The sequence below is a fragment of the Peromyscus leucopus genome, chromosome 7 (assembly GCF_004664715.2).
Source record: "Peromyscus leucopus breed LL Stock chromosome 7, UCI_PerLeu_2.1, whole genome shotgun sequence".
Taxonomy (NCBI): Eukaryota; Metazoa; Chordata; class Mammalia; order Rodentia; family Cricetidae; genus Peromyscus; species Peromyscus leucopus.
Genome location: NC_051069.1, coordinates 95,882,571 through 95,909,071, shown reverse-complemented (window position 1 = coordinate 95,909,071; position 26,501 = coordinate 95,882,571). Strand labels below are relative to the sequence as shown.

The following is a 26,501-nucleotide window of genomic DNA, read 5'->3' as shown; positions in this document are numbered from 1 at the left end:
CAAGTTGAGGCACACCAAGCTCCTCCCCCTGCCTCAAAGCTGGGCAGGGCAACCCAGGATGGGGAATACATTTCCAAAAGCCAAGTCAAGTGCCAGGGGCAGGTCCTGAACCCACTGCTGGGGAGCCCCACAAACAGACCAAGCTACACAACTGTCACACACATCTCTGCAACATTCTTAAGACAGTGTATAGAATTAACTTCCAAAATTGTCATTTGCTTTCAGTTATTCATTTTCAAGTTATTCTAGCTTGAAAAAAAAGTAAAAGATGTCCATATTCAGTAGATTTTATCAAGTATGACATTTATCCTTGATTTTCTTATCTGAAATCACTATGTCTTGCTAATTTAAAAAATCCAGTTAAAACATTCTAATTTCAGAACTTTTGCAGTCGTAGTTTGATTGATTCCTAGCTGGGGTTTGCTACCTTGGTGCTGGCAGGAAAAGTAGATTTATATTTTATTGGTTTTTTTTTTCTCCTTTAATTCTTTAGTATGAAATCTATGACATTTTTCTTGAAGTTTTATTAATGTGTAACTGTGTATATTTAAAGTGTACATCGTGAAATGATTATCAGAACCAAGATAATTAATGTCTGTTAAGTTATTTGTGTGTGGCTAGAAAAAAAGAATACTTTAAAAAATTTTCAGCCATGGCTTTTTTTCTCTTTTTTTCTTTTTTTTTTTTTTTTTTTTTTTTTTTTTTTTTTTGGTTTTTCGAGACAGGGTTTCTCTGTGTAGCTTTACAGCTTTTCCTGGAACTCACTTGGTAATCCAGGCTGGCCTCGAACTCACCGAGATCCGACTAGCTCTGCCTCCCGAGTGCTGGGATTAAAGGCATGCACCACCACTGCCTGGCCAGCCGTGGCTTTTTGAAACACATTGCCTAGGGTGGGATACCTTGCTCAGCCTTGACACAGCGGGAGGAGCTTGGTCCTGCTTCAACTTAGTATGCCAGACTTTGTTGACTCCCAGAGGGAGGCCTTACCCTCTCTGAGGAGTGGATGGTGGGTGGAATGGGGGAAGGTGGGAGGCCTGGAGAAGTGGAGGGAGGGGGAACTGGGATTGATATGTAAAATGAAAAAACTTTTTAAAAGATAAATAAACAAAAATAAAAAATAATAAAATCTTTGAAAATAAAATAATCTTTCAGCAAAGTTGAAGTTTACAAGGTATTATTTTCAACTGTAGTAACCATGCCAGCCATTAGGTCTCTGGAGTTTATTCATCTTATAATTGAATTTCCCCATTGTCTTCATTCTTGGAAAATCAGCTTTGTACCTTGTTTCTGTTAATTTGTCTTTTATAGGTCCTATAAGTATAGGCAATGTCTTATCTTTCTCTGACTTATTTCATTTAGCATAATATTTTTCAGGTCCTGCATGTTGTCACAAATGTTAGGATATTATTCTTTTTAAGGCTGAGTAAAGTTCTGTTAATATGTATACACTACATTTTCTTTATTCATCTCCTGACCTCTGTGTGTGTTCGAGCTGTTTGTGTGTATACAAGTGCATGTGTGGGGCCAGAGATCAACCTCTGGTACTGCTCCTTAGGAGCTGATAACCTTTTTTGTTTTTTTTTTCTTTTTTTGTCATTTTATTTATTTATTTTGTCTTTACATCCCAACTGCAGTTTCCCCTTCCCCCTTTCCTCCCAGTCCCTTCCTTCCACTTCCTCTCTTTCCCCACTCCATCCACTCCTTCTCCTTCTTCTCCTCCTCCTCCATTTCTCTGTAGAAAAGTGGAGGCCTCCCATGGATATCAGCCAGCCATGGTATATCACATTGCAGTGAGCCTAGGCACCTCATCTCCCATTAAGGCTGCATGAGGCAACCTGGTAGGAGGAAAGGGTCCCAATAGCAGGCAACAGAGTTAAAGACAGTCCCTGCCCTCATGGTTAGGAGTCCCATAAGAAAACCAAGTTACACAACTAACATGCAGAGGGCCTAGGTCAGTCCTGTGCAGGCTCCTGGTTGTTGGTTCAGTCTCTGTGAGCCCCTATGAGCCCAGGTTAGTGATTCTGTGGGTTTCCTTGTGGTGTCCTTGACTCCATTGGCTCCTACAAATCCTGGGTTTCTGCTGGGTTCTCTGAGCTCTGCTTAATGTTTGGCTGTGGATCTCTGCATCTGCTTCCTATCAATTGCTGGATGAAGCCTCTCTAATGACTGTTGGGTTAGGCACCAATCTATGAGTATAACAGCATTATCATTAGGAATCATCCCAGGTATCCTATAACAGCAAGATCTAAATATTCCAGTGCAGCAGACTACCTTATTTTTTGAGACAAGGTCTCTCATTGAGACCAGGGGTTCACCAATTACGCAAGGCTGGCAAGACAGCAAGCTCTGGGATCCACCTGTATCTGCTTCTCCAGTGCTGGAATTGAAAGCACATGCCTCCACATCTAGCTTTTTGAGTTCTATGACCAAACTTTGGTTTTCATGCTGTGTGGCAAACATTTTACTTACTGAGCCATCTCATTAGCCATTGACAAACTTTTAATATTTTTTTTTTATATCTTGCCTGTTATGAAGGATGTGTCAGTAGACTGAGGAAAGTAAATATTACTTTGAGATAGTGATTTAATTTCCTTTGGATATGTATTCAGAAGTGGAATTGTTAAGTCATCTGGTGATTCATTTTTATTTTTTGAAGAACCTCTCTATTGTTTTCCATAATTGCTATAACTATTTACATTTCTATCAGCAGGTATAAAAGGGCTCTCTTTTTTTTTTCATATTTTTCTCATTACTTCTTACCTTTTGGCTGTTTGATATAGCTTCCTAAAAGGTGTGAAGTAATATCTCATCGTGGTTTTGATTGAATTTTTTGTATGATTATTGAGTTTGGATATTTTAATGCATCTGTGTCTGTCTCATGTATTTTTATTAGAAATGTGTTCATATTCCTTAAGTTTTGTTACTTTTGATGCTACTATAAATTTTTGTGGTATTAGGCATTAGATCTCACATACTTTATGAAAATGCTCTTATCATCAAGTTACATTCTCAACCATTGTAAGTGATATTTTCAAAATTTATTTTTACATAGCTAAATGCTAATTATAAATATGGTACTGGAATACTGGTTTTGTCTCCTGCCACTTTACCAAATTAATTTATTAGTTCTAGCAGGTTTATTTCAGTAGACTCTAGGATTTCTTCAACTTAAGAACTAATAGTATTCTTTTCTTTCTCTTCATATCTTTTGTCTATCTTGTAAAGCTTGTTTTAAAATTTTAAAAAAATCTGTTGAAGATGAAACTCAGGACCATTGATGTGCTAAACAAGCACTCTACCACTGAGCCACACTCCCACTCCCCAAGTTTCTCATTTGTTTGTACACCATCTCCCTTATTTCATTGACTTGCTTGTTTTCTTTTCTTTTTTTATTCTAGGTCAGGGTTTGTTTTTTTTTTTTTATTAAAGTTGAAGACAAAACAGACTATTTCCTTATTGCCTAAATATATCTACAGTAGATTAACAGGCACATTTGATATTTGCCTTATTTAGGCTTACCTTGCAGGTCCTGAATGAACACAGTACTGTTAAGTTACATTCCCTGCAGAAGACCTTTTGGGACTTAATCTCTACTTAAGATCTGTAGCAGGATTCTTAAAAGTTCTTGTGAATAAAATCAAACCTGAGTCAGATATTGGGATGAACACTGGAAGATCAGAGAGACAGAACAAGCCACAGCTAACCTCACCTGGCCAACTTATCAGCTGGTCTTGTTTCCTCAGACTGGAAGCTTCTATGTCCTCATCCCAATGGCTCTCAGCTGAACTGCTGCTCGAAAGCCTGAAGCTTAACTAGCTAAAAGCTTCTAGTTTCTGGTCCTCACGCCTTATATACCTTTCTTCTTTCTACCACCGCTCCCTGGGATTAAAGGCTCACTTTCTGGGATTAAAGGCGTGTGTCACCATGCCTGGCCATTTCCAATGTGGCCTTGAACTCACAGAGATCCAGAGGGATTTCTACCCCTGGAGTGCTAGGATTAAAGGTGTGAGTGCCACCATTTTCTAGCCTTTGTATCTAGTGGCTGTTCTGTCTCTGACCCCAGATAAGTTTATTAGGGTGCACAATATTTTGGGGAACACAATACCACCACAAAGATCATTTGTTCAAATGGCAGCTAAACAAATCCTATAGTTTTGAGCTTAATTCATTAATGCCATTGCCTGCTGAAACCTTTAATTGGGGTCATATAATCTCTGTGGTCTTTTAGCTTTATATAATGGGAAGGTACTTTGTCTAGTAAGAAAATGCCCTATCCAGCAGGGTATAAATCTTACGGCATGTTACTCTTATATGAATGGGCCTCCCCTTTCACTCTATCTTTCATGCCATTAACCTGGATCACCCTCACAAATGCCAAGCCCTGCCAGCCAACTCTTGTTTTCTATTTTAGCTAATTTAAATTTCTTAGCATAGTCATTTTGAAATGTTTTTCTAAAACTCATAAATCTTCATTTATTTGGTATTGATTATTAGCATGTTATTTTATTACTTCAGTTGTATCATTTTAATTTTTGTGTGTGTGTGTTCCTTGAAGCTTTCCATTTCTGTTTTCCCATTTCTGTTTTGAATGTAAAGTCACTTCCTCCAATCTTACCTGCCTGGCTTAAGGAGAAGAATACCATCACTAAGCATTGTGCTAGGGACTTTGAATCCTTTTAGCTCTTTTAGCAAAGAGCTACTTTGCATTACAGAAATTTTTTTTTTTTAAATTACTTAAGTGTCTTAGTAGGTTTCTGTTGCTGTGAAGAGACACCATGACCATGGCAACTCTTATAAGGAAAACGTTTAATTGAGGTGGCGGCTTACAATTTCAGAGATTCAGTCCGTCGTCATCATCATGGCGGGAAATATGGCAGCATGCAGGCAGATGTGGTACTGGAGAAATAGCTGAGAGTCCTACATCTTGCAGTCATCAGGAAGTCAACTGCAACACTGGGTGGTATCCTGAGCATAGGAAACTCAAAGCCTGTCCCCCCAGTGACACACTTCCAACAAGGCCATACCCACTCCAACAAAGCCACATCTTCTAATAATGCTACTTCCTATGAGATTATGGAAGTTAATCACATTAAAACTACTACACTAAGCAAGAATTTTGTAGTGTTACAGTTTTTCTAGAAGAAAAAAACTTAATGTTTTAAGATGATGCTAAAAAAATCAAAACAAACAAAAAAACTCAATGTTCTCTAGGCAGCTCTTCTTTCTTTCTTTCTTTCTTTCTTTCTTTCTTTCTTTCTTTCTTTCTTTCTTTCTTTCTTTCTTTCTTTCTTTCTTTCTCTCTCTCTCTCTCTCTCTCTCTCTCTCTTTCTTTTCTTTTTTTTTTTTTCAAGACAGGGTTTCTCTGTGTAGCTTTGCGCCTTTCCTGGATCTTGCTCTGTAGACCAGGCTGGCCTAGAACTCATGGAGATCTGCCTGTCTCTGACTCCCGAGTGCTGGGATTAAAAGCGTGCACCACCACCGCCCGGCCTCTAGGCATCTTTTCTAAAAGCAGTTGGAAATTATGTAACAAAACCAAATATTTTTACATTAATTTAGCCCAGTTACACCATTGTATGCTATCACTATATAAAGGTGTCTGAATAGTTAGCTGTGTTTCTCTTTATGTTTTCATGATTTTAAAATTTGAGTTTAGAACATTGAAAAATGTAACAGATGGCATCTAAGACTTTATCAAAGATAATGTGGCCGTGGTGATTTTTGTTTTTAGGCAGTATGAAACCGTGGTTCCACTCGAAGATTCTATCGTGACAGAAGTTACAACAACGCTACAGGAATGGGCCAGTCTGTGGAAACAGCTGTATGTGGTAAGTAGTTCATAATCATTTCAGGAGCTGCTGTAAAGTTCTGTTATACCAAGTGAAAAGAAAATCTGCCTTGGTGTCAATTCTTCAGTTTGAAATTTTAAAATATTTCCAGTTTCTAAATATATGTTCTGATTATCAGGTGGAATGTAACAAACTAATTTTTTTGAACCTAAACAGAGCACAGTTTTCATATTTTAAGACATGCATCACCTTTGCCCTATTTTGATCATTAGAATTTAAGTTCCAAAACTGTGTATCTTTTTTTTTTTTTTTGGTTTTTTTGAGACAGGGTTTCTCTGTGTAGCTTTGCGCCTTTCCTGGAATTCACTTGGTAGCCCAGGCTGGCCTCGAACTCACAGAGATCCGCCTGTCTCTGCCTCCCGAGTGCTGGGATTAAAGGCGTGCGCCACCACCGCCCGGCTCCAAAACTGTGGATCTTATAAGTTGCATGTTCATATATGCTTTTATAAACAGGTGTTTACTGAATGATTAAAACACTCGGGAATTTCCTAATTTTTATTGTTTATCATCCTAATAGTGATTTAGGCCAAGAAATTGTATTAATGGTTTCTTGTACTGCTTAATGAATGTATCATATATAACACTTGGTTGTTAAGCAATTCATTAAACATTTATTAGAAACCTATGTTCGTTACTTGTCATCTCTGTGACAAGACAACTTAAAAGAAAGAAAGGGGAATCTTTTCAAAAAAGGGAGATTTACTACAGGCCATGGTTTTAGCCCTTTCAGTTCATGGTCCCCTTAGCTCCATTGCATTTGGCCTGAGCATAATAATGCATCCTGGCAGAAAGAATACAGTGGAAGAAAATGGCAGATTGCAGGCAAAAAGAAATGGACTGGAAGGTGCCAAATCCAGGATATACTATTCAAAGACACTTTTTTGATGACTGACTTCTTCAGTCAGGCCCACTTCTCTAACTTCATGATCTGTCAGTGGATAATCTATGAAGTGGGCCAGAGCTTGTCATGATCCTCTTATCTCTCAGTGAGTGGATCCTCTCAGTGAGAAGAACCAGGCTTTCAGTACCTTGGCCTTTAGGGGTAACAAAATCCAAAATAAAATTAAAGAAGCTGGGCAGTGGTGGCGCAAGCCTTTAATCCCAGCACTTGGGAGACAGAGGCAGGTGGATCTCCGTGAGTTCGAGGCCAGCCTGGGCTACAGAGTGAGTTCCAGGAAAGGTGTCAAAGCTACACAGAGAAACCCTGTCTTGAAAAACAAAAAACAAACAAAAGAAATAAAATAAATAAAATAAAACAAAATAATAAAATAAAGCAAAACAAAAAAAATAAGCCCATTTAGACACAGAATAGAGAATGATAAGATGTTCATAGTTATACACTCGAAATAAGTAGCAGAATTTAAATTCTGAACAAAATGAGCCAAACATAACTTGTTTTTAGGTTTGAATTTTAGGCAAGATGGAATAAACACATTTGTCTTTAGCACTGTTTTGACTGGGCTGATTTTTATGCCTACCAACTATGTTTACAGTTACCTTTTCTCCATATCCTTGCAAGTAGTTTTGTTGTTGTTGTTTGCTGATAGTAGCATTGCACCAGAGACTCCTGGACAGAACAAATAAACCGTATACCAGAAGACTTCAGAGATAGGGTAAAGAAGGGAAGGGACTTGCTAGGGTTATCAAAACATAGCTCACAAAGAACAACTTGACAGAGTAGACAATAAAACCTAAAAAGTTTTGCTTTGTAAACCACTGTGGTAAATGAAAAAGATAAAACTATAGACTAGAAAAAAAACTCAAATCACACATCTGTAAAAAGAGATGTATTTAAAATATATAAAACATTCTCTAAGCTGAAAATAATGAAATTATTCAGTTGTATAATTGCCAAAAAATACAAAAAGGAGACTTCATTAAGGGAGTGTATGTAGATACCCAGTAATCACATGAATATTTTCCTTGTCATTAACCATTAGACTAATGCAAAGCAAAGCTGCAGTAAAATATATAACTATCTGAATAAATGAAATAAAAAATACTGCTAATACCAAGTCATGGCAGAGACGTGGCTCATGTTCTCTTCTGTATTGCTGATGAAAATGTAAAATGATACAGGTATTTGGAATTTTTTATTTTCTTATAACATCAAACATGGATTTAATAAATGACCCAGCTTTGTGTATTTACTCTAGAGAAATGAAAACTTAATTTACTTAAAAACTAATTCATGAATGTTCATAAAACCTTTTTTAAAAGGACAAAACTGGTAAAACACCAAATATTTTACAGTGGGAAATAAATACCTTGTCCTTGTCTGGAAATATTGATGATCAGCCAAAATTAGGTTGTTTTTGAAAAAAGGAAAAAGATAACTTTATGTGTGATTTCAAAGCTTTCCGATTGTTTATTTTGATTTATACAATAGAAAACTAAAAGATATTTAAAAAATTAATGGTACTTTTCAGCAATCTGAATTGATCTCAAGGACATAACATTCATATAATTCATCGAGTTGAATATACTGTGATTCTGCTTATATAACATCCTCAAAGTGAGGAAATCCAGTGACTGAAGTAAGTTTATTGAAGTTGAAATGTGACTGTTAAGGTTTAAGGAACTGCTTACTAATTACCTGACTAATATGGTGAGAGGTATTTTTGTAACCATATTGTAAAAATATCCATTTCCTGATTATGACAATGTACAGTGGCAATACAAGGTACACTCAATGGGTAAAGTTATGTTTATAGAATTCTGTATTTACTAATGCATATGATATTTAGTGGCAAAGAAGTCCCATCATTTGAGAAGGTTTTCTGTATATAGAAATAAATGAACATAATAAAATGGGTTTCATTTATATAAGGAGGTTATTTGGACAATATGATGCATACATACATATATACATGAATTGAAATAGAAAACCTCATCTCTCTGAGACATCATACCACAACCTCCTGTTCAGTAGTCTTATTTTTACATAAAGATTATCTGAGAGCTTTCATTTGTAGAAAATACCTGATTATGTTTTTCTGTCAAAACAAAATTGTCATCTAGGTGTGGTGGCACACACCTTTAATTCCAGCACTCTGGAGGCAGAGGCAGCTGTTATCTCTGTGAGTTTGAGGACACCCTGCTCTACATGTGGGCTCCAGGACAGCCAGAGCTACATAGTGAAACCCTGTCTCGAAAACAAACAAAAAAAGTAAAAACTATAAGTTCACTTGAAGCCATCCAAAAGTTATCTTTTTCCTTTTTTTCCTAAAACAATCTAATCATTGCTGATCATCAGTATTGCTAAACAAGGCATTTATTTCCCCAAATTACTTTTATTCTTAATTTTGAAAAGTTATCATAGTCCGTGCTAGGCTTTGAAACTACTCCCATTACCATTTCTATGCAAGATATGCTAAGAAACTAAAGTATTTCTGGCTATTGTTAAATCAATTAAGTGAAATTTACAGTACAAAAATTAAAAGAATTTAATAAATGTACAGTTATATCATGTTTATACATTTTATATGGATTTTTCTGACTCACAAGATTTGATCCTTGGTGTGTGTATGTTTGTGTGCGTGTGCGTGTGTGTGTGCGTGTGCGTGTGCGTGTGCGTGTGCGTGTGTGTGTGTGTGTGTGTGTGTGTGTGTTTTACTTTTTAGTTAGGGTTTTGCTGTCTAGCCAAGGCTGTCTTGAAACTTACTAAGTAGCACTGCTTGGCTCTGAACTTCTGATCCTCCTGTCTCAGCCTCATAAGTGCTGGGATATCATAGCAATTCTTGTGACTCTTATTTTAAACATGAACTGCTCATAAATACTAATATCTATAAGCTAACAAAGTTCAAAGTTTCTAAGCTGAGAATTTTAAAAGTCTATAAATGAGCAATTGGAATGATGTTGAGTAGGTCTATTCCTACTTGACGCCTTGATTTTCCAACACTTGTGTTCTGACTGTGGAACAGAATGTAGTTTCATGATCAGTTAATGACCAATCAATTCTACAGGCATAGTCTCATTGCTGCAGTTCCTTCATCATTTGTAATCATCCACGCATTCCATGAGTGTGGGGATAAGGTATTATGAGAGTCCATGGATAGTAAGTAATACTGGAAGCATGATTACTGAAGAAGACAACTGTATATGTAGAATATGCCTATTCAGTAAAGTTGGATCTGTATTTCCTTATAAAAAATCGAATTTAATCTCCTTTTCACTAGATTCCCAAGAGAAATAATGTCTTACCAAGGACTGAGGACTGGCTTTTGCTGTTGTTAGATTCAACACTCATTAGAAGCATTAGCCATACCACCTTCATTAAGGAGAAATCAATGTTGCTGAGGTTGTGGGTGGCTTTGTCCCTGCCTCCCTGGCCACCTTGCTATGGTCTTATTGAGCAAGCACTAAGCTAGCTAAGGAGAAAAAGATTATTCATACTCATGGGATGTGTTATTTTCCTTCATTATTGTGGTGAGTAGTACTTTGAATATCTTCAAGTTAATGTTACTTTACAGCAGAGAGGTCCATGCATATTCCTTTTACCCTATATTTCCTCTACTGGTCTTCATTCATCTTCTTTCCAGTCTCCTTACCATCAAAACTTTTAAAACTTCTCATGAACCAGTGTCTATGTTTATTTCTGAAACTCACATCAAATACAACGAATGACCCAAACATACCACTCAAACTTCTGTTCACCAGGAGGGTATTTTGTATCATTCTCTGGTAGACTGCTCCTTCAGTGAACTAAAGTATGCTTCAACATTCCCATTTTGGAGTAGTACAAACATACTGTGTAGATCCATCTCTTTGTCTCTGTGACAGGCTTCAGTATTTTTCTTTCTTAGTTAACTGGCCACAAGGAACATCCTAGGAGGCCAATAGGCATGGATTAAATGAGAGGAAGCAGTGAAAACAGGTTTTGGCATTGAAGAGTCTGAATCACTTGTTTCTTTAACTTCTTTATATCTTATGGATCTGTCCAAGCTTGGTGTCATACTATTTACATATGATGACATGCTGATTATTTTCATGACTAATCTATTTGACTGGACATGTAGCTAATCCACCAGGTCACATATTTGGGACTCCTATCTAGATCTCCATAATGATTTGGACTCTTTATCATATGTGGGAATTTTATTTTTTAGGATAAAGTCTCTTTGTGTAGTAGTGGTACTCCTCTTATTTCTCTATGTAGACCAGGCTGATCTCACACTCAGAAATCTGTCTACCTCTGCCTCCTGAGTGCTAGGAATAAAGGTGTGTACCACTGTGCCCGGCTCCAGTATTATCTTAAAAGTCACATATTATCTCTAGAACCAATGACAACCCGTGAATAGGCCCACCAGTAAAATAAAAAGAATAACGAATGTAAAGAGGGAAAGGGTGAAGTTGCAAAGATGGTATGGCTTTGCACTAACATGTTAGTCTCTAAGCACAGAAATGGAAAGGAAATACGGAGAGTAAGACTGGTGGTTAGAATTAGAGCAGCAGGAAGAAAAAAAGACAGAGAGTACAATGAAGTGATGAACAGTAAAGACAAATGGAAGAAATAAGGCAGTTCCAACTAAAGTAGAATGAAAGAAAAAAAAAGGTAAAGAAATGCAGCCAAACAACCTAAGATCAATCCAGAGCTTAGGAGGCTGAGGCAGGGAGACCACCAATATAGGATAATCCATGTTCTTTAGAAAATTCCACAAATGGGGAGAATAGGCAGGACTAAGTTTATCCAGTAAATTAAAATTACACATTAAATAAGGGAAGTATAGAAGTGAAGAAGATAGTTTTAGTAAGGAGTATAGAGTCCCTGACCTGTGCACAGGGACTAGGCTTGTTTTTGTGCGATCTCTGGGTTGTGGTTGTGTTGTTCCTCTTTGAGGTGAGGTGTATCTGCTGTTCTGCCTTTGTGCAGTCCGGTGTGTGAGCAGGTTTCAAGTGCTAGTCCTCTCTCTGTATAAGCCCTCAGCTGGGTGGTTTGTAGGTGTAATATCTATTTATAATATCCTACTCTAAATTTATGACCTAGGCTAGATTTCTGCCTTGTAGAATACAGTATATAAGTTTCTGATTCCTTTTATGTAGAGATATTCTATAGGTCAGATCTCATTTGTTTTGTCCCATGACACCTGTTCTGGGTTTCCAGAGTTAGCTCTGAAGATAAATTCTTTGTCTCTAGAGCTACCTAGTTGCTGACTCTACAGGGTAGGGTCTTTTAAAAATGGCTTCTTCTAGCCGGGCGGCAGTGGCGCACACTTTTAATCCCAGCACTTGGGAAGCAGAGCCAGGCGGATCTCTGTGAGTTCGAGGCCAGCCTGGGCTACCAAGTGAGTTCCAGAAAAGGCGTAAAGCTTCATAGAGAAACCCTGTCTCCAAAAACAAAAACAAAAAAAGGCTTCTTCTGTTAAGAATTCTCTGTTTAGCTCTGTAGCCCATTTTTTGATTGGATTATTTGGTATTTTGATGTCTAGTTTCTTGAATTCTTTATATATTTTGGAGATCAGCCCTCTGTCAGATGTGGGGTTGGTGAAGATCTTTTCCCATTCTGTAGGCTGTCGTTTTGTCTTATTAACCGTGTCCTTTGCCTTACAGAAGCTTCTCAGCTTAAGGAGGTTCCATTTATTTTAATTGTTGCTCTCAGTGTCTGTGCTACTGGTGTTATATTTAGGAAGTGGTCTCCTGTGCCAATGCGTTCCAGACTACTTCCTACTTCCTACAAGACTCAGCTATATCACTCTTGGGCATATCCAAGGAATGCTCAGTCATACAACAAGGACACATGCTCAGCTGTGTTCATATCAGTATTATTCGTAGTAGCCAGAACCTGTAAACAACATAGATGCCCCTCAACTGAAGAATGGATAAAGAAAATGTGGTACGATAGAAGCAGACGCAGAGATCCACAGCTGCATCCCAGGGGGAGCTCCAGGAGTCCAATCAATGAGAGAGAAGAGGGATTCTATGAACAAGAGATATTGAGAGCAAAGTACAGAGACAACTAACCAAACTAGTGGAAACGCATGAACTGTGGACCAATAGCTGAGGAGCCCTCATGGTACTGGACTAGGCCCTCTGGATAAGCAAGACAGTTGTTTAGCTTGAACTGTATAGGGGGCCCCCAGGCAGTAGTCTGAAGACCTGTCCCTAGTGCATGAGCTGGCTTTTTGGAACCTCGTGCTTATGGTGAGACACTTTGCACAGCCTTGGTGCGGGTAGGAGGGGCTTGGACCTGTTTCAGTTGAGTGTATCAGGCTCTGCTGACTCCTCATGGGAGACCTTGCCTTGGAGGAGGTGGGAATGGGAGGTAGGTTGAGGGTGAAGGCTGGGGGGTGGGGTGGGAGGAGGGAGGACAGGGGATTCTGTGGTTGGTATATAAAATGAATAGAAGATCTTTTAATAAAAAATTATTTAAGGGCCGGGCGTTGGTGGCGCACGCCTTTAATCCCAGCACTCGGGAGGCAGAGACAGGCGGATCTCTGTGAGTTCGAGGCCAGCCTGGGCTACCAAGTGAGCTCCAGGAAAGGCGCAAAGCTACACTGAGAAACCCTGTCTCGAAAAATAAAAAAAAAAAAAAACAAAAAAAAAATTATTTAAAAAAGAAAATGGTACATATACACAATGGAGTATTACTCAGCAGTAAAAAACAATGACATCACGAAATTTGCAGGCAAATGGATGGAACTAGAAAATATCCTGAGTGAGGTAACCCAGACTCAGAAGGACAAACATATAATGTACTCACTCATACATGGATACTAGATGTAAAGCAAAGGATAACCAGACTACAACCCACAGCTCCAGAGAAGCTAGCTAACAAGGAGAACCCTAAGAAGAATTCATGGATAGCCCTGGGAAGGGGAAATAGAGGAGATCTACATGAGTAAACTGGGGATAGCGGGGGCGATGGAGGGTGGGAGATGGGGGATGAGAACATGAAGGAATGGGATAGTCGAGCTGGAGCAGGGACAGAATGGGGGAGCAGTGAGGGAGATACCATGATGTGTGGAGATATCATAGGGATGGCGAGAGGTCGGGTGCTGGGGAGGTTCCCAGGAATCCACAAGGATGACTCTAGCTTAGACTACTAGCAACAGTGGAAAGGATGCCTGAACTGAGATCAGTAATCAGATCAGTGAGTACCCTAACTATCATCATAGAGCCTTCATCCAGTAACTGATGGAAGCAGATGCAGAGATCCACAGCCAAGTACCAGGCTGAGCTCCAGGAGTTCAGTCAAAGAGAGAGAAGAGGAATTCCATGAGCAAGGGGCATCAAGGTCATGATGGGGAAATGTACAGAGATGACCAAACCAAACTAGTGGGAACTCATGAACTTTAGACCAACAGCTATGGTGCCTCCATGGGACTGGACTAGGCTCTCTGCATAAGCAAGACAGTTATGTAGCTTGACCTACTTAAGGGTCCCCCTGGCAATAGGATTAGGATCCATCCCTGGTGCATGACCTGGCTTTTTGGAGCCCATTACCTATGATGGGACACCTTATACAGCCTTGATGTAGGGGAAGGGGCTTGGACCTACTGAATGTACTCTCCATGGGAGACCTTGCCTTGTTGGAGGAGGGAATGGGGCATGGGTTGAGGGGAGAAGTCAGGAGGGGTGGGAGGAGGGAGGAGAGGGGGATCTGTGATTGGTTCCTTAAAAAACAAACAAACAACAACAAAAAACCAAAAATGGCCTCTTTCCACTTCTCGTTGAATACTGAGAGGATTTTCCCATCATTCTCCTCTCCTTCTGCCATGCCTCTAGAAGCTTTTGGGTCACCTCTCCCCCAACTCTTCTTCTTCCCCCTTCTTTGAATTATATATCACTAATAAATTTTATATGTATTATATGATATTGTATATCACTAAGTGCAGATTTTCTGAGTCTCCAACTTTCTCACAAGCAGCATTTCTGATCCTTTACAATTGAACTTGCCTTAGCCCTGTCCTGTTTTCTGAAGTTTCTTTTCTTTCTTTGTTACCAAAAACAGTGTTTTTCTGCTGCCCCCCACCTCATAGGTTAGTTGTTTTCCAGCTATCCAGTGTATTTCTCAGATACTTTAGCAGAAGGCTGGGACACATCATCTTTCACGTTTGTGTTTCAAAAAATATTCTGGATTCCACATGAGAGGAAGCATGCAGTCTTTTTATTTTCTGTAATGTAACCTGCAGTTCCACCCAGTTTTCTGAAAATGCTATAATTTCATTCTTGCTTATGGCTTACTAGAATATCATTGTGTATGTATGTATATGTGTATTGTTGGACCCCAAAATCTGGGGGTCTCGAGTGGGTGCCCCAAGAACCCAGACTCCAGTCCAGTTGATGCAATAGCAAGAGGTTTTTATTTAAGCTTCTATATAGAAGGGCAAACTCTGCTCCTAAGAGGAAGAGCCACATCATACTGCAGTCCCATGGGGGCTTTTAAAGGAAAAACCCACAAAAGCCATAAGATTACAATTCCCATACAATTTTGTTTCACAAGATCATGGTCTGGGTACAGAGTGATCACAGAGGGGGTACAGTTACATCAACAGGTACATTCTTCCTGAAACCTCAAGGGGGGGTATCAGTGCAGGAGTGGAGTTTACACAAAGGTCACAGTGGTCCTTCCTGGAACACCTGCAAGTATCCCAGTCACAGTTGAGCACATCTCTTAACAGAAATCTCTTTACATTGTCATATGGTTGTAGGGGAGATTGAACAATGGCTAAGTCAGGTTGCCCTTGGAACTAGATTTTTAGTTTCTCATTTCCTGGTGCTTGAAGTTTCTCTTTTCCTGAGGCTTGGGGGTGTAAGCCTGAAGGGCTAGGGTCTTTCATTATACATCAAATTTTTCATCCATCTATTGGTAGGTATCTAGGTTGCTGATTCTATAACTTGGCTATTATGAATAGACCATGGTTAAACATACATATGCAGATATCCTGTTGTATGCTGCTTTAGAATGTTTTGAGTAAATACCTAGTCGTGGTATGGCTGGGTCATATAGTGCTACTTTTAGTTTTGTAAAGGAACCTCCATATTACTATTCTATAGTAGGATAACTATAGTTATAGTAGCCAAGTACTTTTAGTTTTTATGTAGTTATTGACCATTGGATGTTTGTGTTTGAAAGAAGAAGCTTATGTAAACTATAGAGAGATGTTTTTAATAATTTTTTAGTTATTGTGTTATCACACAGACCTGGCTGTTCTGGAGCTTACTTTGCAGACCAGGTTGGTCTTGAACTCACTGGGATTTACTTCTCCCTCCCAAGTGTTGGGATTAAAGGCATGAGCCCCATGCTGGGTCTGAAAAGTATTTTTGAAATACAGAGTATTTGCTGAGTCTTCAGGTTTGTTGTTGGGTGCTAATTTGTTTCAATTGCTTTATTTCCTTGCAGATTGCCCACAATGTGTTGTTTTGAAAGGAGCAATAGTGTAGTCTTGTTTCAAGTTGCTTCACAAATCATGTCACTATCATATATGAAGGGCTAATAAAATAACATGTATAAAAAAGAGCATAATACAAATGCTCTTTACAATCATTTGTATCTCCTGTACATTCTGCAAAGAAGCTGATCTTACTAGAAATTAACTCATCAATCTTTTTGCTACCCCTAAGCAAAGTGACCATCTTCTATCCTAGCAGCAAGGGAGTTGGCATTATCTTTTCACAGAGAACTTTAATTTTGTGCCCATGGTCACTTGCAGAGGAGGAAATAGAATGCTGAGTTTATGACCTTAATAACAGGAAGACAGTTTGTCTGAATTTGCAGAATGGCTTTTGTATTCTAATTAAATACGTAGAGTTTTGCTTTGGATAACAGTTAATTCTAGATTAATCAGACCTAAGTTCTTTAAAATCTTTAAAAATTACATTTTATTTGTTGTGTGTATGTGTGTTTATGTTTGTGTACATATATGTGTGTGCCTGTTTTATCTATCAGTGGATATATGAGTGCCCTTGTGTATGTGTTGAGGTCAGAGGCCAACTTAACAGGAGTCAGTTCTTCACTTCTACTATGGGGTCCTGGAACTCAAACTCAGCTCATCAGGCCCAATGACAAGACCTCTGTCTACAGAGCCATTTCATTGACACCTGAGGACCTGGAGTCAAAACAAACAAACAAACAAACAAACAAAAAACCCAACACCCAACAAACCATATGTAATGATATATTGGGTATCAAATAAAGGTTGCCTGAGGATCAGAGGACAGAGCCAGCCACTAGATTACACATAGAGGCCAGGAAGTGGTGGCACACACACTTTTAATCCTAGCACTTGGGAGGCAGAGATCCATCTGGATCTCTGTGAGTTCGAAGCCACCCTGGACTACATGATTGATTAAGTCTAGGAGAGAAACAGAGCCAGGTAGTGGTGGCACACACCTTTAATCCCAGTATTTGGGATTCACACACCTTTAATCCCAGCACTTGAGATCCCATGTCTTTGCTACCAGTATTTGGAAAGCATATAAGCAATTATTCCCAGCACTAGAAAGGAAGTGATATAGCTGGGCAGAGAAAGGTATATAAGGCATGAGGAGACAGGAGCTAAAGCTACTCTTTCAGCTGGACTCCTTTTGGCTGAGGACTCAGAGACATTCAGTCAGAGGATTCATCCAGTTGGTGAGGTGAGAAGTAGCTGTGGCTGTTCTTTTGTCTCTCTGATTTTTCAGCATTTAGCCCAATATCTGGCTCCAGGTTTTTTATTATAAGACCATTTAGAATTTATGCAACATCTATATGATAAAGAAGCCCAAATTATTCTTTTATGTAGTTTCTTGAATATATATGTTACTGTAGACATTTATATTTACATATTATTAAGTTTGTTCAGTTTCAAAATATTTTAAGTCTTTCCTTTAGATTAGGGAAACTCAGATCTTGTGGCTTTTTAAAAATACTCATGTTTTAAACTATTTTATTCTAGAATATTTTACTAAGCATATAAATATTTAAAAATATTTCTATTTGATGAGTATTTGGAAAATTTGTTAAGAGTTTCAGAAGTTAATTTGGACTTGCTGATTTCCTTGTAAACAGTTGCAACATTGTTTCACTATGTCAGGTGAGCAGATACACTTAAAGAAATTACACCACATAATATGCAATAGGTGCCAGTACTATTGATGTTTTAAGCTTAGGGCCCACTCAGAGTCATCTTGAATGTCTTTATTTGAAAAGCAGTTGTCTTCATTTCTACATTCATTTCCAGATTTCTCACTGTAACTCAGAGAAATGGCTTCGGTGGTGGTGGTTGGTCAAAGAAAAAATGAAGGCAGGAAGAGAAATTAAGCATTTTCTTGAAGATAGTAGTAATGTTAACTTTATTGTTCAAAAAAGCAACATGATGTTTGGAGTTAAAGATAATGGAAAAGGTAAAACGATTGCAGTTGAAATAATGAGGCATGTATGCTGGTTTCAGGGGATAGTTTTCCATGTGCATATGAGAGAAAAATTGACTGTTTGCATGAACTATGTGTGTAAAGGCAGAGCATCTTGGAGGTTTTCTTCACACACTTGAAGTTTATAATGAGGGAGTTTTTAAGTAGGTAAAGTAGAGGGACATCATTTAGAAGAGAGTGAATCTAAGTCAGAGGTTTCTGAGATGCTTTTTTAATATGAAAGAAAGGTTTTACAGAGTTTTAAAACCCTAGCAAATTGATTGAAGAGATTACAGAAGTGGCAAATAAGCACACTAAAACTATTCAATACTATTAGCATCCCGGAGAAAAAAAGTTAAAATTACAATACCACACAACTATAAAAATATAACAGTACCAATTTTTGTCAAGGATATGAAGTAATTTGATCACTCATACAAAGTGGCAGAATGCAAAATGGTATGTATAGCTTGTGTATGTTTTCTTTTTTAGATTTATTCTTCTCTCATACATTATATTTGACCACAGTTTCCCTTCCTCCACTACTCCCAATCCTCCCTCATACCTACCCTCTTCCCCAGATCCACTCCTACTTTGCTTCCCTTCAGAAGAGACCAGGTCTCCCAGGGATATCAACACAATATAACAAGTTACAGTAAGACTAGGCACAAACCCTCATATCAAGGCTCGACAAGGCAACCTGGTAGGATGAAAAGAGTCTCAAGAGCAAGCAGAAGAGTCAGAGACAGTCAAGTGGGAATGGGCTACCGTTAGGAGTTCCTTAAGAACACCAAGGTACACAACCATAACACATATGTAGATGACCTAGCTCAGACCCATACAGGCTCTGTAATTGTTGGCTCAGTCTCTGTAAGTCCCCATGAGCCCTGCTTAGTTGATTCTGTGGGCTATGTTTTCCTGGTATCATCAACCCCTCTGGCTCCTATAGTCAATCCTTCCTCACCTTCTTCTACTGGGTTCCCGGAACTCTGCCTAATGTTTGGCTATAGTTCATGCATCTGCTCCCATCAGTTGCTGGATGAAGCCTCGATGATGATGATTGGGCTAGGCACTGATCTGTGAGTATAGCAGAATATCATTAGGAATTGTTTTATTGATTTTTTCAGTCATGTTTGTTTCTATCTTACGTTTCTGAGGTCTTCAGCCTCTGGTTCCTGGCCATACAGACAGTGTCAGGCATGGGCTCAAGTTTGACCCTCAAGTTGGTTGGCCACTCCCACAAGTTCTGTGCCACTTTTACCTCAGCACATCTTGCAGGGGTAAATTGTAGGTTGAAGGTTTTGTGACTGGATTAATGTCCCAGTCTCACCACTGGAAGCCTTTCGTGGTTACAGAAGATGGCCAGTTCAGGATCTGTATCTTCTATGACTAAGAGTCTTCTCTAGGTTCACCCTTGTAGATTCCAGGGAGTTTCTATTTCACTAGGTTTCCACACTGCCCCCCAATTGCTTCGAATTCCCATTGTCTTTCACAGTATCCCCACACCTGATTCCTCCTGTTCCCATTCCCACCTGCCCTCAATCTACTCATAAAATCTGTTCTGTTTCTCCTTCTCAGGGAGATACATGTGTCCCCCTTTAAGCCTTCCTTGTTACTTAGCCCCTCTGAGTCTGTAGTTTGTAGCATGATTATCATTTACTTAACAGCTAATATTCACTTATAAGTGAGTATATACCATGTTTGTCTTTCTAGGTCTGAGTTACCTCACTCAGGATAATTTTTTTCTAGTTCCATTTATTTGCCTGCAAATTTCATGATACCATTTTTAACAGCTGAATGATACTCCATTATGTAAATTTAGCACATTTTCTTTATCCATTCTTTGGTTGAAGGACATCTAGGTTGTTTCCAGTTTCTGGCTATTATGAATAAAGCTGCTGTGAACATAGTTGAACAAGTGTCTTTGTGCTAGGATGGAGTGTTCTTTGGGTATATGCCCAGGAATAGGATAGCTAGGTCTCGAGGTATATTGATTCCCAATTTTATGAGGAACCGCCATATTGATTTACATAGTAGCTATGTAAGTTTGCACTCTCACCCATAATGGAGGAGTGTTCATCTTTTGTCCCATAAGATGCCTTTTGCATCAGGCTTTCTTTTGGGCCACCAACCAGCTCCCAAATCACGACATGGAGACTTATTACTTAATTAATGCCCAGCCTTAGCTTAGGCTTGTTTCTTGCTAGCTTGTATAACTTAATCTGTTTCGCTTCATCTGTGTTTTGCCTCAGGGCTTTTTACTTTTCCTTCTGTATGTCCTGCTCTGTGTCTGGCTGGCTGGTGGCTAGCTGACTCCAGGCATCTCCCTTTTTTTTCTCCCTCATTCTTTCCTCCTCCTTCTCCCCCAATCTATTTCTATTACTTATACTCTCTGTCTTTCAGCCTGCTTATTTCTCTCCTGCCTACTTATTGGCCTTTCATCTTTTTATTAAACCAATCAGGTGCCTTAGGCAGACAATGTAAAACAACAACACATTTTTACATAATTAAACAAATGCAGCATAAACAAATGTAACACATCTTTACATAGTTAAAGCAATATTCCAATTCCCCATTTCTTTCTTAAAAAAAGGATTTAACTTTAACCATAGTAAGAACAGTAAGAACAATTATCAAGTAAGAATTATATTTATAATACCTAGTCCATTTCTATTTGCAAGTTCAGAGAAATTATTATCTATCCTATCTTAATGAGTTCAAAGTTTTGTACCTAATTACTTTCTCTCATAGCTAAGGAAACTCTAACTATAACCATCTAGTCTTCAAGACCGCAGAAGGATATAATACTGAGTAAATAGAATGTACAGTGCAAGCCACTTCCAAAACTGTAGAAATGACAGAGACATTTGGCTGCCTGGACAGTCACCCCAATTTCCTCTGCAATGTTGGGGCATCCCTCTTTGGTCTACAGGCCTAGAATATCTGGCAGACTTTTCTATGAAGCAGGAATTTTGAAGGACTGTCCTTCCTTGTCTTGGCAAAGTTTGGCATCTTTTTCCTTTGTGTCCTACAGAATATGTGGCAGACATTTTTATGAAGCAGGAATTTTGAAGGATTGTCCCACCTTGTTTTGGCATAGTTAGGCAGTCACTTTTCTTTGTGTCCTGCATGTCCAGTTTGGACAGTGTACTGTCAACAGTCAAGGCAAGGACAGTTTTCTTGCCCAAATGGCTAGCTTCGCCACATTAAAAGTAAACTCCATATAGAGGTTCTTTGGTGCCCATCATCCTTTTATGAAGTAGATTGGTGCTGCCAGGAGCAGACGTCTCACTGTCATGAAAAGCCTTGGGTTATTAAACATCTTAAATGCTATATTCTGTAGGTCTCTGAAGCATTTGAAGAGCACCTATCTATCTAAAATATATCTGTTTAATCTTGAAAACAGAGCTAACATGACTACAAATTTGATTATTATAGATGACTACTAACCTGCATGTCTTAATTAAAGATTACATTTTTAAATGAGCTGCATAAGCAGAATATCCCAAACGAGTAGGAACATACATACAGTATAACAAAAATACCTTTAAATTTGTATCAGTATGCCAAAATCCTTACCAATGTAAACTATTTGAAATAAATAGTTGTCTTTTTATCCTATATTCCTACATCCCCACTAAATGATGGCAAACATCCATAACCCACCGAATGACCACAAACCACACACCCCACCTCTTGGGAATGTGGACTTGTGTTCTCTAGAATCCATGTTGAAACATGTATGTTCATGTGTCCTATATGGCTAGGTGTCTTACCATAGTAACCTCTAATGATGATGTTTTCTGATGTTCTACTAATCAGATATGGCAGGAGATGCAGGAACTTCTTCCTCTTCTGGTTTGTCATAGTCTGACTCATGTTGAGATTCTCTGCACTAACAGATTTCTAACTAATCTGTCATTTAGGTTTGTCTTGTCTTTGAGCTAGATCAGTTTAGTCGTTCTTTGTGTGGTTTGGTATTTTTCATAGATTTTTTTTTTGTTTTTCAGTTTTATCTGGGATAGTCACAATCTTACATGTATGTAGTTTATGAAATTCAGATATATAGACATTAGAAAACCAGCAGGAAAAAAATTAGCTGGGGGCATGGTAGTGTACACCTTTAATCTCTCAGGAGGCAGAAGTAGGAGGATCTCTGTGAGTTTAATGCCAGACTCTTCTATGTAGGGAGTTCTAGGTGAGCCAGGGCTATATACTGAGATCCTGCATTAAACAGACAACAAAATAGTAAAAAAAAAAAAAAAAAAAAAAGTTGATGAAGTTTGATAAAGTTTTCAAACATAAAAGCAAGAGGGAAGCTGGGCAGTGGTGGCGCACACCTTTAATCCCAGCACTCAGGAGGCAGAGGTAGGCAGATCTCTGTGAGTTCGAGGCCAGCCTGGGCTACAGAGTGAGTTCCAGGAAAGGCTCCAAAGCTACACAGAGAAATGCTGTCTCAAAACAAACAAACAAACAAACAGAAAAAGCAAGAGAGAAATTTAAATCCATTTCAAGAAACTAATGTATTCTGAAAAGGTGAAATGAGCCATTTGAGAGAACACTCTTCATATATATAAAACCAGGGCCAGTGCATAGTGCTCGTTGCATGTAATCCCAGCACATAAGAGCTGAGGCAGGATCATTGTGAATCTGAGGTCAGCCTCATGGGCTACATAATAAGACCCTCTCAAAAATTACAGTAAATAGTGTCAGAACTGAAAGATGTATTACATCTAATGCTACTAGTAAAAAGATAAGAACATATTATGATTATCTATGTGCTAGTGAGTTAGCAAAATTTAAGTAGATAAATCCCCAGAAATGTATAACCTCCCAAGACTAAATAATGAATGAAGAGAAAAATTAAAGGCACTCAAGTAGGAAAAAGAGCAAAATATCTGCTTTTAGAGAAGTGTAAGTAGAAATCTCTGGTGACTGTGTGTATACATACACCTCAGAATTAACCGACAAATTCACTAAAGTTATAGGATAGGAAGAACATACCAAAGTCATCTACACTTCTATAAAACTAATAGATTATCTGAAAAGGAAATTAAGAAGACAATCCCATTGATAATAACATCAAAAATAATAAAATACTAGTGAATAAAGTTAGCCAGGAAAGTGGAAAATTTGTACACTAAAAGCCAAAACATTGCTGAAGGAAATTAAGGTACAACTAAAATGTAGAAAAATCCTGTGCCAAGGTCATTCATATTTGGCTCCAGAATAAATGAGCTCATGGTTACTTAGAAATGACAGCTGTGCTTTTGCACCAGCATATAGTTATGTATAACCATATGTACTTTTTTGATAACTGAAAATGCCTTATTATTATTAATTTATAGTTTTTATACTGTAAATTATATATAATTTATAGTTTTTATATATTGTGCACCCTAATAAAGCTTTCCTGGGAATCAGACATAGAGGCCAGGCAGTGGTGGCACACATGACTTTAATCCTATCATTCAGGAGGCAGAGATCCATCTGGATCTCTGTGAGTTCAAGGCCACACTGGGAAGCACACAAGAGCCAGGCATGGTGACACACACCTTTAATCCCGGCACTTGCGATCTCAAGTCTTTGGTTGGGAAGGACACAGGCCTTTAATCCCAGGAAGTGATGGCAGGAAGCAGAAAGGTATATAAGGTGTGAAGACCAAGAACTAGAGGCTTTTAACCAGTTCAGCTGAGATTCATTCGGGTGAGGACTCAGAGGCTTTCAGTCTGAGGAAACAAGATCAGCTGAGGAGTTGGCGAGGTGAGGTTGGCTGTGGCTTGTTCTGCTTCTCTGATCTTTCAGCTTTCATCTCAATATCTGCCTCCGTTTTTTTTTTTTTTTTTTTTTTTTGTTTTTTGTTTTTTTTTTTTAATTAAAAGACCATCTAAGGACTGGGCAGTGGTGGCGCACACCTTTAATCCCAGCACTCAGGAGGCAGAGCAGGTGGATCTCTGTGAGTTCGAAGCCAGCCTGGTCTACAGAGGGAGTTCCAGGACAGGCTCCAAAGCTGCACATAGAAACCGTCTCAGAAAAAAAAAAAAAAAAAAAAAAAAAAAAGACCATAGAAGATTTGTGTTCCATTTGGCGCATCTTATATTGTACTTTGTAGTTTGCCTGACTGTTGATAGCCTTTTAAGTTCAGATCTAAGACTTCATCAGTAACTATCTCACTTTAAAAGAAAAACAACTACAAATGACTTGTTTACCCTCTTCAGAGCAGCATGCTCTTCAGAAGTAAAGGTTCATTTCATCAGGAAGATAAAGAATTTCTGCATATGACATTTCTTAAAAACAGATAAAAATGAGCCAGACTTTAAAAAGGAATTATGTACATAAGTAGTTAAAATATAAAGGAAGTATACGATACAACAAGATTGTGATTACCATTTGGGTGTTAAGAAACATTATTGTTGGGTAGGGGTGCTTATAAGTAAGACACAAGGGCAAGGGTTGGTGGTCATTGTTTAGAATCTCATCTTGCAAACTAGGTGATATTTTGAGGCCAGGTCCAGAGCAGTGTCTATTGGAGAAAGAACAAAACAGAAGTGTGATAATAACTACAGATGCAGATAGATTCATTCTCATTTCTTCCTGTCTCACCCTCTTTCCTTCCTTCCCCCAAATGAAAAAACCAAGGCATACCACAGAAGCTAATTAGTAAATTTCACCCAGATCACTATGATTGGCAGTTAAGATAGAGCATCAAGCGTTCTTGACCCTGTATCTAGTATCCCTTACCCACTATGGTATATTGTTAAAGAATTACTAAAGTCTAGAGGGACAGTCAGTAGTAGGAAGACAGGGAATGCTCTCATGTTACTGTTAATGATGAACTTGAGAATTCACTTTGGAAGGGGTGAATTGTTTAACATTTAATTTAAAGGATTCAGGTTTTTTTCCCCTAGGAGGAAAGACAGACTTTTAAGAGAAAACAACTTAGACTTAGGATTTAGTATAACACTGAGCCTTTAATAAGGAACTCCTAGGTTTCCTTGGAATTAGGTCTTGGTATGAAATGACTGTTGCTGTAGACTACTAGATGTAAATATGTACCTTCTGCTTCTTTTCTTTTTCTTTACTGCTACAGGATGACTGAGAGCCTAAAGGGGCTTGGTTGGCAGGGTAGCAGCAATCACTGCTGCTCTATATGTAATGTCAACAGAATATGAAAGCTATCAGTGGACAAATCACATGCTGTAGTCAAGACACAAAGCTTTTTCCAGGGCCACCTTCTACTGTGGAATGCTTTTCATTTCTCATATGTTACAGGAATGAGACATATAAGTAGTCTAGCTTTTGTGTTGATTTTGACAGGGAGTCATTGTACTTAGACAGATTTTCTAGTTCCGTTTATCAATATTTAAGTTGGTAAAAAGCAATGAAAGCTGTGTTCAGACTGTACTTAACTTTGTGTCCTATGATAACTTGGAATGAGAGATGGAAGAAGGCCTTTTATAGTTGGGGATATTCAGTTTTGTCTTTTAAAACAGTCAAAGATGTATGTAAATCTGGTTTTTAAATAAATTTATACTGTTAGTTATTTAATTAAATTTGAGTTCTAGTGCCATCTCTTCCCACTTCTAATTCCATTTATTTATATATTCCATTTATATGTAATTCCATTATTTTTTCTAGCTTTTTTAGCTATTTCCTTAATGTTCTACAAGTCTAGAAATATTCCCTTAGTGGATGTCTTTTCTAAACTTGAGGTATTATTTAATGATTTTCTTACTGTAAAAGACAATAATTAAACTGAATGCTCATTCACCTACACATGTACTATTCCACTCCTGCCTTATGTCCAAAATCCAATATCACCATCATTTGAGTCAATGTTCAGTCTCTGTAACTATTTTCATAAATACTATATCATCCTTTTTTGAGTCAATATAAAGTTGTTATGATGTCTCTGTAATTGTTTTCATAAATAAGGAATTCAGGTTGTGCTTCTTTTCTTGTATAACTTGTTTTCGTATTTAGTGACTGCTTGGTTTTCTTTACTCTGTTTTCTAAAGTCTAACCTCTTAGCAGAAATAAAAATCTCTGTTGAATATGTTCAAATATTTAGTCAACATAACCGTTTCCCAGTTATATCCTGTGTGGAACCCTGCTGCTGCCTTTTACATTAATATGTCCTGAAAAATGTGTTTTTCTCTGAGGCTAAACCAATTTTGCCTTAATTTTGGCTTATTTGTTCATTTGGCAAAAACATTTTACCAATAGCTTTCTGAAAAAAAATCATGTAAAATAAAAATAATCATTTTGCATTTAAAAATATATTTAGCCTACCCTTACCTTTGATTGATAGTTTTGATGAATATA

The 26,501-nt window shown here is 38.1% G+C and overlaps 1 protein-coding gene across 6 annotated transcripts in view; it reads left to right on the top strand.

Moving 5' to 3' along the window:
* The window catches only part of Dock3 (dedicator of cytokinesis 3), a 351,820-nt gene that overhangs the window by 116,278 nt on the left and 209,041 nt on the right, over window positions 1-26,501 (top strand). For 5 of the 6 annotated variants that reach the window (XM_028895352.2, XM_028895351.2, XM_028895350.2 and 2 more), the window contains exon 5: window positions 5,729-5,825. In XM_028895352.2, coding sequence (XP_028751185.1) covers window positions 5,729-5,825 — 97 coding nt within the window. Of the gene's footprint in view, window positions 1-5,728; window positions 5,826-26,501 lie in introns of those variants that run through there. The other variant, XM_028895354.1, reaches the window with a different exon arrangement.